Source organism: Oncorhynchus keta, chromosome 11, assembly GCF_023373465.1.
Source record: "Oncorhynchus keta strain PuntledgeMale-10-30-2019 chromosome 11, Oket_V2, whole genome shotgun sequence".
NCBI lineage: Eukaryota > Metazoa > Chordata > Actinopteri > Salmoniformes > Salmonidae > Oncorhynchus > Oncorhynchus keta.
The window spans coordinates 9818694-9835011 of NC_068431.1; the positions used below are offsets into that span (position 1 = coordinate 9818694).

Below are 16318 nucleotides of genomic sequence, written 5' to 3' on the forward strand. Positions count from 1 at the left end.
AAAGACCTAAACCCAAAGAAAGCAAATGGCATCAGAGGCAAGGGAATGCTTTCTAGGGAAAGAAGGAACCTCCAGAGAAATCAGACATAGTGGGGCCTTGTCATAGAGAAATCATTATATTTGTAGTTAAAAGTAATGTTTTAAATATAAGACTGGTGTTACTATTTCATTGATTTAAAAAAAAACTTTTAACGTGAATGTCTAATTTCACAATATAATAGGTGGTCCTGTAGCTCAGTTGGTAGAGCATGGCGCTTGTAACGCCAGGGTAGTGGGTTCGATCCCCGGGACCACCCATACGTAGAATGTATGCACACATGACTGTAAGTCGCTTTGGATAAAAGCGTCTGCTAAATGGCATATATTTTTTTTATTTTTTTATTTTTTATAACCATGGTTATCAACTGCACAGCAGAAACTAAACATAAATCACAGATAATAGATAAATAGTTGTGGTAGCAACTGCAGAGAACTACTTGGGTGTACAAGATTTTACTGCAGATGAGTTTCAATGTGTGTTGAACAATATTGTCCCGTCCTCCCAGGCAGCCGGCCTGCTGTAGGATCAGATAGGGCCAAGTAGTGGGATAGTGGTGAGGTTTTAATGGGTGTAGGGTTGGTTATTTGGTAGTGCAATTTTTCTTTCCATTTCCCCGTCCTATTTCTCTTCCCTTTTGTGTCACATAGTGTATGTAATTAATTCATACACCAGAACAGTAGGTGGAAGCACAGGGCTAGATAAGATGAATAGGGAGTCCTCACACTCCATTACAGTAGGTGGCGGTGTACGCACCTTTCAGTTGGTTGCGATCAGCCAATACAAATTCAAAGAAGAAGAACTTCGCAATCTTTGTTTTGCGGTTCCGGCTTTGTAGGATCTCGAGCCCAGACATTAGCCACGCCGAACACACGACTACAAAAGACAGCAAGGTATTTTCATTTTGGTGGTCGCATTCTATTAAAGCCTAAATGTTAGTTAACTCAGGTCTCAAGTATAAGCATTTATAATTTCTAGTTGCAGACTGATCTCGATTAATGAACGGGTCGCTTGCTTAAGCCATGGGAGTCTTGAGGCCTGCGACGTCTTTGTCTGCGTGCGGATAGCATGCTTTGTGTAGCTAGCTAGAAAACGACCAACATTGTTGCTGGTTTTGTAAATGTATAATTCAGGCATTTACTCGCTAACTAATAACATACGTGCAAGATAATGATAAGTCTAAGATAAGTCTAAACTCATAATCTAACTAGCTAAGGTTACCTACTAATTAATTAAAATGTTAACTAGCTAGCTAACGTCAGCTAAATACAACCTCACATTGGCTCTTTTTTTTTATTTAGGCCAGCCAGAGATTGATATAAGAGCAGCCAATCCAAATAAAATATTACTGTTTAGCTAACAACTCAAATAACCATGCCATTGGTACAGGAGTTTAATAGACTCTGGTGTAAAATATGATGTATTACAGTAAGCCTATCTAGTAACGTTAGCTTTGCGAGTGATTTCCCGGGGTCTGATTTGAAGATGTGGTGAGCTCTGGCTTTACCTCCCAAAATGGCTCCCGCCTGACCCGTTTATTCTCCTTGATAGTCAGCTGTGGTTTCAGCCAAGTCCCACACTCTTGCGAGATGGACAAATATTTTATACTTTCGAGAACGCTATATCATGTTCCTTTTTAATATGGCCAGTTATCGTTAAATCTGCAATAGGAGACTTTTGGACGAATGGACCAAATTCACATAGAAGTGTGTTTTGTCATTCTCATTAAAGAAGCGGTAGATGTGTTCTATTTGCGTTATTTCTATGCTTCCCTTTAAATTTAATTTGCGCATGTTTTACTTTCGTTTTTGTACACCGACTGAAAATAGAATATGTTTGGTTATGGAAAAGAGATTCAAACAGCGGTTTAGATGGAACAATGATTCTCTACAGTATACTTGTTTTGTCACCGTAAACTGAAATTAAGCTTACTATTATAATTTTAGCAAACAGGAAATGGCGGGGTGATTTCTGCATAGTGCATCTTTAATAAGTGCTAGTTACCCATCTAGATGCACTGACTGTATTGCACTGGCATGCCAGATTAAGCTGCGGGTCATTTATTTCTGATCGATGGTTGTGGGCCAGAACTAATAATGATAATATTATTTGTACACTGCAAATGTACACTGCACAAAAACAAATGTTATTTGTAAATAACAATTACATACATTAATTACACTGCAACACCATTAAAAAAAAAGTTTTATTTAACTAGGCAAGTCGGTTAAGAACAAATTATTATTTACAATGACGGCCTACCAAAAGGCCTCCTGCAGGGACAGGGCCTGGGATTTAAAATAAATACAATATAAATATAGGACAAAACACACATCACAACATAGAGACCTAAGACAACAACACAGCATGGTAGCAACAAGACAGCAACACAGCATGGTAGCAACAAGACAGCAACACAGCATGGTAGCAGCACAAAACATGGTACAAACTTTATTGGGCACAGACAACAACAGCACAAAGGGCAAGAAGGTAGAGACAACAAAGCAGCCACAAGATCACATGTCTTTTATTTTTATTTGTGGGAATACCTGGGAACAGATTTGGCAATGAAACATTTTTATTTGCTGAAAATCCTGGTGATATGTTTTTTTATACCCAAAACAAACAGCTGCCAGAGGGGCATAAAAAAATCCCTCGCTGGTATGTTTTGGCCCGAGGGTAGCTTGTTTCCGATCCCTGATGTATAGTAGCTTACTTTGTGTCTCTCAAGCCAGGGCTGACGGATCATAAAATAACCATGGCAGATGGAGAGGGATTTGTGGTGCGTATTCGTGGCCTTCCCTGGTCTTGCGCTGTGGATGAAGTGGCAAGATTTTTCTCTGGTAAAAAAAAAACAGTGATACTTATTTTTTTCTCCCCTAATAAAAACAAAGCCTGTAAGTAATATCGTAAGTTTTTCAGGTGACTAAATTAGTGCAATAATATTCCAGATTGTAAAGTTGCAAACAATGGGACAAGCATCCATTTCACCTACACTCGTGAGGGTAGGCCTAGCGGCGAGGCCTTCGTAGAGCTGGAGTCAGAGGACGACCTCAAGATTGCTGTCAAGAAAGACCGAGAGACCCTGGGTCACCGATATGTGGAAGGTATTCATTAATTTGGTTTGTCTTCTGATTCCAATAGTATTTTGAATTATGATTATCTTCAAGGTGATTGTGCCAACAGGTTCTGATATGAGATTAGATGCTAAAGAATCCCCGTGTTCTGTTTTCTGTCTCAGTATTCAAGTCAAACAACGTGGAGATGGACTGGGTCATGAAGCACACCGGTCCAAACAGCCCAGAGACTGAGGGGGACGGGCTTGTGAGGCTGCGTGGCCTTCCCTTCGGCTGTAGCAAGGAGGAGATTGTCCAGTTCTTCTTAGGTGTGTTTGTTGCCCTTTGTCCTCCAGTCCAATTAAGATTATCACCCTCAGTTGATATCAACATAGCTTTGAAAATACACTGCCTGTAGTTCTAGACTTGGCTGAAGGAAAATTCTTCTCTTAATGGCCTCTTGACATTTAATTGGGATCTGACCTCTGTGATATGCCATCACTATGAGACTTAATTCGAGCCTAGATGGATACTTCTGTTTTGGATGAATCTTACGTTCGTCGTCCACTCAACAATAGCACCACTCGTATTAATTGGTGCAAACAAGCACTAACTTCATTTCTCCCTGCTATTCTATGGGTCCCTTTTTAATTTGTTTTATGTTCCCAAAACGAAGTACAAAATACAGTAAGTAAATAAATTATCCAAATGCTGACAGTCCTCTGGCACGCTGTTCATAAGGTTCTTCTTCTTTTTCATAGGGTTCTCATGTCTGATGTGTTTTTTTTTTTTCCCCTTTTCTTTTCATTTTGTTATTTTTGAAGAAAAAGAGCAACAACTCTGTGAATGGGCATGTGATTTAATATGTCCCCCCCCCTGCTGGGGTTATCTGTCCTTGGGTTGAAGGGTTGGAAATCGTGCCAAATGGGATAACATTGCCGATGGACTTCCAGGGGAGGAGTACGGGGGAGGCCTTCGTGCAGTTTGCTTCACAGGATATAGCTGAAAAGGCTCTAAAGAAACACAAGGAAAGAATAGGGCACAGGTGGGGATGGATGGTTGGCTGGCTAAGCTGCTTTTCTTATGGTATTCACCTGTTACCACAATCGTCTTCTGTGGTAATGACACATGCCAAGAACCTGCACATGCTACAAGGACCATTCATACATGTATCCATTTCAGATCATCGCCCCCCCCCATAGTCTCTTCGAATTCAGAGACGCACCTCGTATTTTTTGGGCCAAAACACACTTTAGTGCGGAGTGATTGTCCTGGGCTTGGGTTTAATTGAATTCCACTCAAAGGTGTCAGGAAACACCTTTTGTACTGTAGATGGAGAATTCAGAATATATATCACTAAACTGGGCCAGAAACAAAACAAATGCTTTTCACCCCCCCCACACACAAATCTAATTCATTTAGAATTTAATTTAAATGCGTTCTCTAAAAATGGCACCTTGACACCATGGTGTTTTTGCCCGAGATGGTACCAGTTTTCACTCTGCACTAATCCACAGGCCCTCATTGCACACAGATGTAACTGAGACCCAGTCTTCCTTGGGCCATGGATTCTGCAGTCACAAGGAAAGCTTTGATTTTCTGGGCTCAATAATGGCATTTATTTATTAATTGCATAATGGCAACACTGACAGTGTACTTCTCTATGGTTCCATAAGAAAAGTTTTTTTTTATTTATCTGGATTTCCCAGTGATAGTTTATTAAAACATCAACAGGGAAATATCTGTAGCATTCAGTGGCTGTATGTCACTCACCCTAACAAGAGAAACCTCAATGTTCAGTCAGTGAAGGTCACAACTAATTTGAGACATTACTTCTCTTATAGATATTATGATTGACATGCATGGATGTGAGTAACAGGATGCAAATGCTACAGTCCTATGTCCTTAGTGCTAGCTGATTTTTGTTTTGCTCGTGTACAGTATTCTCCTCAATAGTCGTTAAACTATTTGGTACTAGCACCTTGGCCTAATGCTCGTCTGTGTGCCTTTTTAGGTATATTGAGATATTCAAGAGCAGCAATGCAGAGGTGCGGACGAACTACGAGCCCCCACGCAAAACCATGGGCGGCATGCAGAGACCAGGCCCCTACGACCGGCCCGGTGGTGGAGGCGGCCGTGGCTACAACGGCATGAGCCGAGGAGGCTCTTTCGACAGGATGCGTCGTGGGGGCTACGGTGGAGGTGAGGCTGGTGAGATTATAGTTCAGTTCCCTGCCATCCCTCTTCTACTTTTTTCTCTCTTCATGTTTCTGCTCTTTCTTTGGAAATCACCGGTGGATGGTGATGATGGGACACAGCAGCATGGGAAACCGTAACATGTTTTTTTGATGTTAGAATGCATACCGGAGTTCTGTATATTTCTACTGTATTCGTGGGTGGGACTAATCATAAGCTTTCTAACTCTGTGCACGTCTATAGGTTCAGATCGTTATAGTGACAGTGGTTCAAGTTTTCAGAGTACGACCGGACACTGCGTGCACATGAGGGGTCTTCCTTATCGGGCAACAGAGACTGACATCTACAGTGTGAGTACCAGAACTAGTTACGTAATATACACACTCAAGTCACTGACTTGTAATGCTAATTGTTTTCCCCCCTGTGTAGTTTTTCTCTCCGCTGAACCCAGTGCGTGTGCACATCGAGGTCGGGCCAGACGGGAGGGTGACTGGAGAGGCTGACGTGGAGTTTGCGACACATGAGGATGCTGTGGCTGCCATGTCGAAGGATAAAGCCAACATGCGTGAGTCTGCAGTAATTTAATGTGCTGTGTGTGGGTCATCACTGTTCCTGTCTGGGTAGTGGCATCCTAAACTTTTTTTTTTATCCAATCAGGATGTTTGCCTTGTTTCACACTGCCCTCTCTTCCTCAGAGCACCGTTATGTTGAGTTGTTCCTCAACTCGACAGCAGGGGGCAGCAATGGTGGCTATGGTGGACAGATGATGGGGGCTATGGGTGAGTTTTTATGGGAAGTAGATGAAGGCATAAAAGTATATTCTGGGCCAACGGGTGTAGTTCTGTGTGCAGAATCATTTTGGCTTTAATTGGGACATGCACCATATTGTTGTACGGTATTTTATTTGACAAAGTTCTATTTTCCACAGCCAACCAATCTTCCTATGGAGGAAGCCAACAGATGAGTACTGGTTATACAGGTGGTTACAGCAGCCAGTCCGGCATGGGGGGGTACAATGATTACAGTAAGTGTCAGCTCTCTGCTGCCTGTCACAGGAGAGTTGTTACTAACATTTAGCCAGTTTCTTTCTTAAATGTATTTTTACTTACCATGTCAGATAAGAAAAAATCCTAACCTCTACATTTGGTTTACATGGCCCTATATAGTTCACGATTTGCATCACTAACCAGGGTCATATATGCTTGGAAAGTGGAGATGTCAAAGTTAACATTGCTGGAGACACATTGCCATTGTGGAGACAGCATCCCGTTTACTAGCAAGGAGATTTGTTGTGGCAAATTTAACTAGGGTTTGGAATTGCCAACGGACCTCACGATAAGATAATCATTGAGATTCTCATGATTCTATATGTATTGTGATTCCATACGGTGATTTTATTGCTCATCATATGTCTGCTGCAGAGGGATGAGAAAGAAGCCATGATAGTTTTGATCAGTCATTGTAATAAAAGTGCTGAAAACATATTGGCTCCTGATTTAAAAAAAGATGGAGAACAAGCTACAGAAGGAAAAATACTGGAGAGTTGGTGCAGGTACAGCCAACTAGCGCAAAAATATTACTGCAATATTGTCAATACAATATATCGTAAAATAATATCATTAGGTAACTATCAAGTTTTTTGGTACCCCAATCCCAAAAATTAATGGTAAATTGTTTGCCCCCTTAAATGATTAGCGAGCCAGCTAAAATGTTTTAGTTAGCAGTCACGTCTACACTATTTTAATAACCGTGTCAACATGTCTCCTAAAAAATGACATGGTGTCTTCAATTTTGTTGACATTTTGCCGTTGCTCATCCTTGAGTTCTTTTTCAAATTTAATTTAACCTTTATTTTCTCCTCAATTTCGTCGTATCCAATTGTTTAGTAGCGACTATCTTGTCTCATCGTGAAGGTTGAAAGTCATGCGTCCTCCGATACACAACCCGCACTGCTTCTTAACACAGCGTGCATCCAGCCGCACCAATGTGTCGGAGGAATGTGTCACAGTGCGCCTGGCAACCTTGGTTAGCGCGCACTGCGCCCGGCCTGCCACATGAGGCGCTGGTGTGCCGATGAGACAAGGATATCCCTGCGACCTTAACCACTGCGCCACCCGGGAGGTCTTGAGTATCCACTTTCTATGTATATTTTTGCGTAGTTTGTATTGGAGAAGGTAAGTCTGCGTCGGTAATAATGCTGCTATTTCTATTTCCTGTTAGGTAATCAGAGCGGGATGAGCAGCAGTTACTATGGCAGCAGCCGTGGCTCCGTGGGCATGAATGGCGGGATGGGAGCGGGATGGGGCATGTAGGGGTTCTGGGGGGCAGAGTAGGTCATGTTTGTTTTTTGCGAGTGTTACAGATTCTGTACAGACTGGAGTGGCTCAACTCTGATGTATGAAAGATGAGGGCAGGGCATGTTTTTATCCAAGCCTTTCTTAACATTAACTTAACTCACTGGAGTCGGTATGTTATGTTTTTTTTGTTTTTGTATTGTGAATCTGAGACCTCATGGGGTGATGGATTCCGGTTCCGCCCTAGTAATACCTGTAGTTAAAGCCTGAATGACTGGATTCTGTGTGAAGCAAAGAGTGCTTTTGTAAATATGGTAATCATGACTGCTCCTCCGAGAAACATTTTCAGATCCTTTTTCATAGTTCCTATAAACTTGCTTTGAGCCGGAGGGATTTTTATAATGTTAAAGAGCATGTTGAAATAGCTTTTTTTTTTTTTTACAAACAGGATATTCTTTTTGGTTGACTCAACTGCTAAATGTTTTAAACCTTGTCATAGTTGTCTCATCCCCTCTCACTGTCTTGGTTTTGATTCTATTGGGCATCGTTAATAAACTTGTTAACATATTTTCTCTTGTCATTCCTTTTTAAAGCAATATATTTTGGGGCATTCACCACAAGCCTGTTTCCCAGATACCTAAAGGCTATTCCTGGTATAAAAAGAATGCTCATTGTCATTCTGTTAGTTCCTACTACCCCATTCTAACACTTGGTGGCACTGTTGACCTATTTAGCGAATACTTGTGCTTTGTTTTAAAATAATAATAATTCTTAACTAGGCAAGTCGGCCACATTCTTATTTACAAAATAGCCTCCAACACTCTACTCAACAAACCGGATGCAGTCTATCACAGTGCCATCCGTTTTGTCACCAAAGCCCCATATACCACCCACCACTGCGACTTGTACGCTCTCCTTGGCTGGCCCTCGCTTCATACTCGTCGCCAAACCCACTAGCTACAGGTTAACTACAAGACTCTGCTACGTAAAGCCCTGCCTTATCTCGGCTCGCTGGTCACCATAGCAGCACATGCTCCAGCAGGTCTATTACACTGGTCACCCCCAGGACAAATACCTCCTTTGCCCGCCTCTCCTTCCAGTTCCAATGACTGGAACGAACTGCAAAAATCTCTCAAACTGGACACACTTATCTCCCTCACCAGCTTTAAGCACCAGCTGTCAGAGCAGCGCACAGATCACTGCACCTGTACATAACCCAAGAATGACCTCAAACCCTACTGTATTTATTTATTATGCTGCTTACACCCCAGTATTTCTACTTTGCACATTCACCTACTGCAAATCTACAATTCCAGTGTTTATAATTGCTATATTTACTTTGCCACCGTGGCCTTTTTGTTGCCTTTTACCTCCCTTATTTCGCCTAATTTGCTCACATTGTATATATAGCCTTGTTTTTGTACTGTATTATTGACTGTATGTTTTGTTCATTCCATGTGTAACTCTGTGTTCTACGTGTCGTACTGCTTTGCTTTATCTCGGCCAGGTCGCAATTGTAAAAGAGACCTTGTTCTCAACTAGCCTACCTGGTTAAATAAAGGTAAAATAACCCGTAACCCGGACTGCGCTGGGCCAATTGTGCGCCGCAAAATACCTCTTTCCTCTTCGCCGCACACTTCTGGTAATAGCCCCTTAACCTACATTAGGCGCACCGGTACTGGTCGACAACGTGCCTGTCCATATGCGCGCGTTAGGCTAAATACCGTCCGTTTTATTTATTTGACATATTCTATCAATTTACATTCTCGGACAAATCAAAGGTTTTTATAATAAAATAATTATAGTGATCGCTTGAGATTTGTAAATTGAAAGTCTAAAAAACGTACATTTTCTAGCACGTGCATGAATAGGTAGGTAAGGTATACACTGAGGGCTTCCTTTTATGAGAGGACAGGCAGGTACAATTGGATAACAGGGTGTAAATAACCTGCCGTCGTCCCTGGCTTGCTGCTGGACTGATCACACTGGAGGCTACGGAATGTCAAAAATAATGACATTAGGATGTCCTCTCATTGAATACTAGGCATAGCCAATATATTATCTGCCATGGAATTCACACTGCAGTATAGGTTCTTCCTCTATTGAAAGGTGTGGCCATGAATCATTGGGAGGCAACATACATAATTGCACCAGTAGGAAACAGTTCTTTTCCAACTGTGCGCCCAAAGCAGTAGACTGGGATACAGAGGTCACAAGCAGAGAAGCAGCGACACCTTCAGCTTACTGGACACGTTTAACTCGGAATAGATCGTACCGTGGAATTTATATCAAAAGGATTTACGCCTCGTTCTGAGTGTATTTTCGCTAACTCAAAAGAAAAACAGCGATGAATATTTATCTCAGATTTGCAATTTTTATCGTTTATGGATCAGGTGAGTGAGTCGGGACCAATGACTGGTCTGCACTTAAAACAATGTTGTGACAATGTTGCAGCGATTTATTTATAGGGGTATATTATATAGGCTCGCCCAGCCGTTCTAACAATGTATAGAATAATTATATCTTTAGGAATATATAATATGCAATATATTAACATTTATAGTATGTTTTAAGATGTATAGCCTAATATGTCAAACTCTTTAAAGTGTCAATGAACTGTAGTCGGAGCATGTTTCCTCTCTCTCTCTCTTGCTATAGCTCGGGAGGAATTGTCCTACTTTGTGTGGCTGCATTCAATCTCATGTAAATAAAGTTTCCTATGTGTGTCTCCAGTGTCTTTCAGGATATCAAGTGGTACCTCTGCCAATACCATTGACAGGCACGGGGATAAGTCTCCTGTCCAATTAGCTGTGGTCAGTCTCCTCCACAATGATAAGGAAATAAGAGACAATCAGCTAGAATATGACGAGGAGGTATACTACTATGAACATGGTGATGAAGACTATCTGTCTGGCGATTATGAAATGGACTTTCCAAAAGGTACCAGTAGTTTATTTCTAGGTATTCATCAGCCCCTCCAGTCTAGAATGTTTTCAAAGATTCACGTTTTGCATATGGAATGTTTAAAAAGGAACCTATTTATACAATGTATCTTATATCTCTGAATCCCAATGATTTGTTGTTAATAAATAAATGTATTGTTCCGATCTTCCTCTCATCTCCAGTGGCATTTTCCACCAAGCCAAAGGATCTGCCCGTAGCTCCTTACACAGACAGGACAAGGGAGGGCAAGAGAAAAGGAAAGGGTAAGAAGAGGAACCCCTGTCTGAGGAAGTATAAAGACTACTGCATTCATGGGGTCTGCCAATACCTGAGAGAACTACGAGAGCCATCCTGCATGTGAGACCCGTCCTCTCATTCAGCACCATATCTGTATTTTGTTAGACACTTAGTGTGTGTGTGTGTGTGTGTGTGCGTGTGTGTGTGTGTCTCCAAACTCAAGTCACTGTTTACTGTATTTCTTTGTAGATGTTTGATTGGATACTCTGGTGAGCGCTGTCACCTTTTCACCCTGCCAGTCACAAAGGAGGCAGAAGTCTACAACAGGACAATAGCACTGTCTGTGGTGGCAGTGGTTGTGTCCTTTCTGTGTCTGACAGTCATCGCCATATTAATGGCCATCAGGTCAGTGTGCCTCAGAGCTTGTTTTTCTGTCTTTTGGAAAGGTTTGAGATGTTTCAGGATCACCAACTTGCCTCTGTCCTGTCCATGAATAACACATATTGTTTTCCTCCTTTGTCATATCAGGTATCATAAGCAAGGTCAATACAACCTTGAAAATGAGGAGAAGGTCAAGCTTGAGGCGGTCGCATATCCTTGAGAATTTAGTGACAGAGTGAGTGTCTTTCTATTGCATAATGATGACCCCGTACTATTTTTTTTTTTGTCTGAGGCATTGTCATAAAGTTAAGTAAATGGTTGCTTATTGTTTCTCCATGTGCTCTATTCCAGCTCGGAGGATGACAATTCTACCTCAGTTCATTTTAAGATGAAGTTCATCCCCAAGAGGAACCTGTGGCGATGTAGGGGGAGATGGATTATGTTTACCACGTAGGACACCTGCCCGGCATGGTCTGACAGACCTCCTGAAAGACAGTCCGGATAGCAAACCATGATTATATGCGTGGGCCATTTCCCAATTGGAACAGAAATCTCCATTAACTAATTGGAGCACACTATAACTTGCCTGAAGTCATTTTACATGACACGGAGGAATTAAAACAGACCGAGGAGAGAATTTAGGGAATTTAGATTGTTGTCAGTTGGTGTCACTACCAACGTGCCGCTCATCCCTCAAGCTATCTGACGTACAGTATGACAATAGGGAATTTATTGTGGGCTCTCAGCTGTGTGGAGTTTTCCTTCTCCATCTGAAATGTTCCATTATTTGTAGAAAAGGGTGCAAAGGGTGCCTATGTTCCATTAGGTCTTTGTATGTGGTTTTTACCAGAATTTCTCATTGTATTATTGGTGTATTGTATCAATCAGTCCTTTAACTAATGTATTTATTTAATACTTAAGCGGTACTTATTCAGATTTGTACTTGCTTTTTTAATGTTCAGAGTGCACTGGCAGTTTGTTTGTATGCTTCTGTATTCTGTCAAATTTATGTTAATATGTATTTATAGTGTAAAACAACATGCTGCTCATGTTTTGATCTAACATTTTTGGTTATACCAAAAATAATAAACCTATAAAAAATAAATAAAAAAAATGCAGAAGAAATTCTGAAGGTGAAAGAGCATTCATTATGTACTTCCTTCTATTTCACTGATTGATAGAGTGAGGGTTGAACCATCAATGATGATAGAAATTAAATGTTTCGTAAAAAGAAAATAGAGGAATAAGGACAGAGTTTGATGTAAACTGCAATTTGATGAAACATCGACTTGAGAAATGTTTTCAGAATGAAAATGGCAAAAAAATAAAACGCAGCTTTTCAGTCAAATTTACAGGTAGTTCTCATTCTTGTAATTCCTTGTTTTATTTTCTTTACTGATGATGAAGTTATATGGGGTTTGCAAAACACTGTTTTTACCTACACTCTTTCTGTTCCGATCATGTTTACCAGTCACTGGAGATACTCTGGGAACATTGTGTGCTATGATAATAGAGAGTTTGTGTGGTTTTAACCACTGGCGCCATTTCGGTTGACGGTCAGTAAACCCCCTGGGAAGCACTTCCTGCAGTGGTAAAACAAATCTCTCCATTTAGGTATGATATCACAAATCAAATCAAATCAAATTTATTTATATAGCCCTTCGTACATCAGCTGATATCACAAAGTGCTGTACAGAAACCCAGCCTAAAACCCCAAACCGCAAGCAATGTAGGTGTAGAAGCACGGTGGCTAGGAAAAACTCCCTAGAAAGGCCAGAACCTAGGATGAAACCTAGAGAGGAACCAGGCTATGAGGGGTGGCCAGTCCTCTTCTGGCTGTGCCGGGTGGAGATTATAACAGAACATGGCCAAGATGTTCAAATGTTCATAAATGACCAGCATGGTCAAATAATCAGGCTTGGTAAACACATTCTACAGTGACCATCTGTAGTTCAAATACTATAGGTATGTATAGGGGATAGCTGACTGATAAACAAAGTCAAAGATCAGTGGAATGACCAGCTTCCCTATTTTTTACCCGAACATTTGGATGAATGCAATAATAATCATTTGGCGGGTTATGTTTGTCCTATTTCACACATGTAAACGTGTGTATTAATACGCCTAAACTGGGACATGTTTAACACCCCGGCCATCCTACAATCCACGCTTGATGCCCTCAATCTCACACAAATTATCAATGAACCAACCAGGTACAACTCCAAATCTGTAAACACGGGCACCCTCGTAGATGTTATCCTAACTAACTCGCCCTCCAAATACACCTCTGCTGTTTTCAATCAAGATCTCAGCGATCATTGCCTGAATCCGTAATGGGTCTGCGACCAAATGACCACCCCTCATCACTGCAAAACGCTCCCTAAAACACTTCTGCGAGGAGGCCTTTCTAATCGACCTGGCCGGGGTATCCTGGAAGGATATTGACCTCACCCCTTCAGTAGAGGATGCCTGGCTATTCTTTAAAAGTGCCTTCTTCACCATCTTAAATAAGCATGCCCCTCTCACAAAATGTAGAACTAGGAATAGATATAGTCCTTGGTTCACTCTAGACCTGACTGCCCTTGACCAGCACAAAAACATCCTGTGGCGTTCTGCATTAGCATCGAAAAGCCCCCACGATAAGCAACTTTTCAGGGAAGTTAGGAACAAATATACACAGGCAGTTAGGAAAGCAAAGACTAGCTTTTTCAAACAAAAATTTGCATCCTGTAGTACTAACTCAAAAAAGTTCTGGGACACTGTAAAGTCCATGGAGAATAAGAGCACCTCCTCCCAGCTGCCCACTGCTCTGAGGCTAGGAAACACTGTCACCACCAATAAATCCACGATAATTGAGAATTTCAATAAGCATTTCTCTATGGTTGGCCATGCTTTCCACCTGGCTACCCCTACCCCAGTTAAACTGCCCGGCACCCTGCACAGCAACCCGCCAAAGCCCCCACCATTTCTCCTTCACCCAAATCCAGATAGCTGATGTTCTGAAAGAGCGGCAAAATCTGGACCCCTACAACTGCTAAATGACTTAAATGTAAATGTAAATGTAAATCAGCCGGGCTAGACAATCTGGACCCTCTCTTTCTAAAATTATCTGCCGAAATTGTTGCAACCCCTATTACTAGCCTGTTCAACCTCTCTTCCGTGTCGTCTGAGATTCCCAAAGCGGTCATTCCCTTCTTCAAATGGGGAGATACTCTTGACCCAAACTGCTCCAGACCTATATCTATCATACCCTGTCTTTCTAAGGTCTTCGAAAACCAAGTGAACAAACAGATCACCGACCATTTCGAATCCCACCGTACGTTTTCCGCTATGCAATCTGGTTTCAGAGCTGGTCATGGGTGCACCTCAGCCACGCTCAAGGTCCTAAACGACATCATAACCGCCATCGATAAGAGACATTAATGTGCAGCCGTATTCATCGACCTGGCCAAGGCTTTCGACTCTGTCGATCACCACATTCTTATTGGCAGACTCGACAGCCTTGGTTTCTCAAATGATTGCCTCGCTTGGTTCACCAACTACTTCCCTGATAGAGTTCAGTGTGTCAAATCGGAGGGCCTGTTGTCCGGACCTCTAGCAGTCTCTATGGGGTTGCCACAGGGTTCAATCCTTGGGCTGACTCTCTTCTCTGTATACATCAATGATGTTGCTCTTGCTGCAGGTGAGTCTCTGATCCACCTCTACGCAGACGACACCATTCTGCATACTTCTGGCCCTTCTTTGGACACTGTGTTAATTAAACTCCAGACGAGCTTCAATGCCATACAACTCTCCTTTCGTGGCCTCCAACTGCTCTTAAACGCAAGTAAAACTAAATGCATGCTATTCAACCGATCACTGCCCGCAACTGCTCGCACGTCCAGCATCACTACTCTGGACGGTTCACTATTTGCAATCATTTCAAATACTTACTTTAGCTGTGAAAAACTTTAGCTTGTCTGTTGCAATAGAAAAGTCCCAAAATTGTCAACCCCACCAACTTCAAAAAGGCCATCAATGTAAAATAAGAATTTGTTCTTAACTGACTCGCCTAGCTAAATAAAATACTAAAATAAAAAAATAAAAATAGTATGTGAACTCAGGTCTGATGTTGACCAAGTGTTGTCTTATTTGTTCATGTAGGCCTTTTGCAGAGCTGCAATTCGAGAGAAAAGAGCAATGTCACACAACAAACGGTGAAACTGGCAGATCTTCAGATCGACCAGCTCACTGGCATGAAGAAACATGCCAACCTGACACGTGCAGAAATCAAGACCCTTCCGGACAACAACACCCACATGTACGAAGGAGGAGGATGCGTGTGAGTAACAGTCTATTGTCTGATTACTGTATTTATTCACCAAGAGAACTTCCCACGAAGCTACTTGTTTATGTTGCTGTCACTTAAGATCTTCAGTAGCACAATTATGCTGACCTAAATGTAATCTCGTCCTGTCCAAAGATCGGAGAGCAAGTATCACATCACAATTTCGAAACATAAGCCTGGTTGTCAGGGGAAACCCATGACAAGTAGAGACCGGATGTAGTAAGATCTGAATGAAATTCCCACCACCGTCATGACATCAACCAGTCACCCTCCGTGCCTCTTTTACGCTGTTGCTACACTCTGTTTATTATCTATGCATAGTCACTTAAACTCTCCCTACGTACATATTACCTCAAGTACCTTGACTAACCGGTGCCCCCGCACATTGACTCTGTACCGGTACCCCCTGTATATACCCTCAACACTGACTCTGTACCGCTACCGCCCTGTATATACCCTCCACACTGACTCTGTACCGGTACCCCCCTGTATATACCCTCCACATTGACTCTGTACCGGTACCCCCTGTATATAGTCTCCACATTGACTCTGTACTGGTACCCCCCTATATATATCCTCCACACTGACTCTGTACCGGTACCCCCTGTATATAGCCTCCACATTGACTCTGTACCGGTACCCCCTGTATATACCCTCCACATTGACTCTGTACCGGTACCCCCTGTATATAGTCTCCACATAGACTCTGTACCGGTACCCCCTGTATATAGTCTCCACATTGACTCTGTACCGGTACCCCCTGTACATAGCCTCCACATTGACTCTGTACCGGTACCCCCTGTATATACCCTCCACATTGACTCTGTACCGGTACCCCCTGTATATA

At 42.1% G+C, this 16318-nt stretch overlaps 2 protein-coding genes across 5 annotated transcripts; both read left to right on the plus strand.

Moving 5' to 3' along the window:
* Positions 1-787: 787 nt before the first annotated feature.
* LOC118389769 (heterogeneous nuclear ribonucleoprotein H-like) lies at positions 788-8151 on the plus strand. Of its 4 annotated transcripts, none has more exons than XM_035779611.2 (11): positions 788-930; positions 2769-2880; positions 2989-3144; positions 3279-3422; positions 4000-4138; positions 5108-5304; positions 5533-5639; positions 5719-5854; positions 5985-6068; positions 6218-6313; positions 7510-8151. In XM_035779611.2, the coding sequence occupies exons 2-11, from the start codon at positions 2796-2798 to the stop codon at positions 7599-7601; spliced, it is 1236 nt and encodes a 411-aa protein (XP_035635504.1). In that variant the 5' UTR covers positions 788-930; positions 2769-2795; the 3' UTR covers positions 7602-8151. The 4 variants fall into 4 exon arrangements, with proteins under 4 accessions (XP_035635504.1, XP_035635505.1, XP_035635506.1 ...); XM_035779612.2 differs by having other exon boundaries at positions 789-930; positions 2773-2880; XM_035779613.2 differs by having other exon boundaries at positions 878-930; positions 5108-5295.
* Positions 8152-8291: 140 nt separating this feature from the next.
* On the plus strand, positions 8292-12496 carry LOC118389775 (proheparin-binding EGF-like growth factor). The gene is made up of 6 exons (XM_035779623.2): positions 8292-9976; positions 10317-10523; positions 10709-10883; positions 11013-11168; positions 11292-11379; positions 11496-12496. The coding sequence occupies exons 1-5, from the start codon at positions 9931-9933 to the stop codon at positions 11362-11364; spliced, it is 657 nt and encodes a 218-aa protein (XP_035635516.1). The 5' UTR covers positions 8292-9930; the 3' UTR covers positions 11365-11379; positions 11496-12496.
* The last annotated feature ends 3822 nt before the right edge of the window (positions 12497-16318 follow it).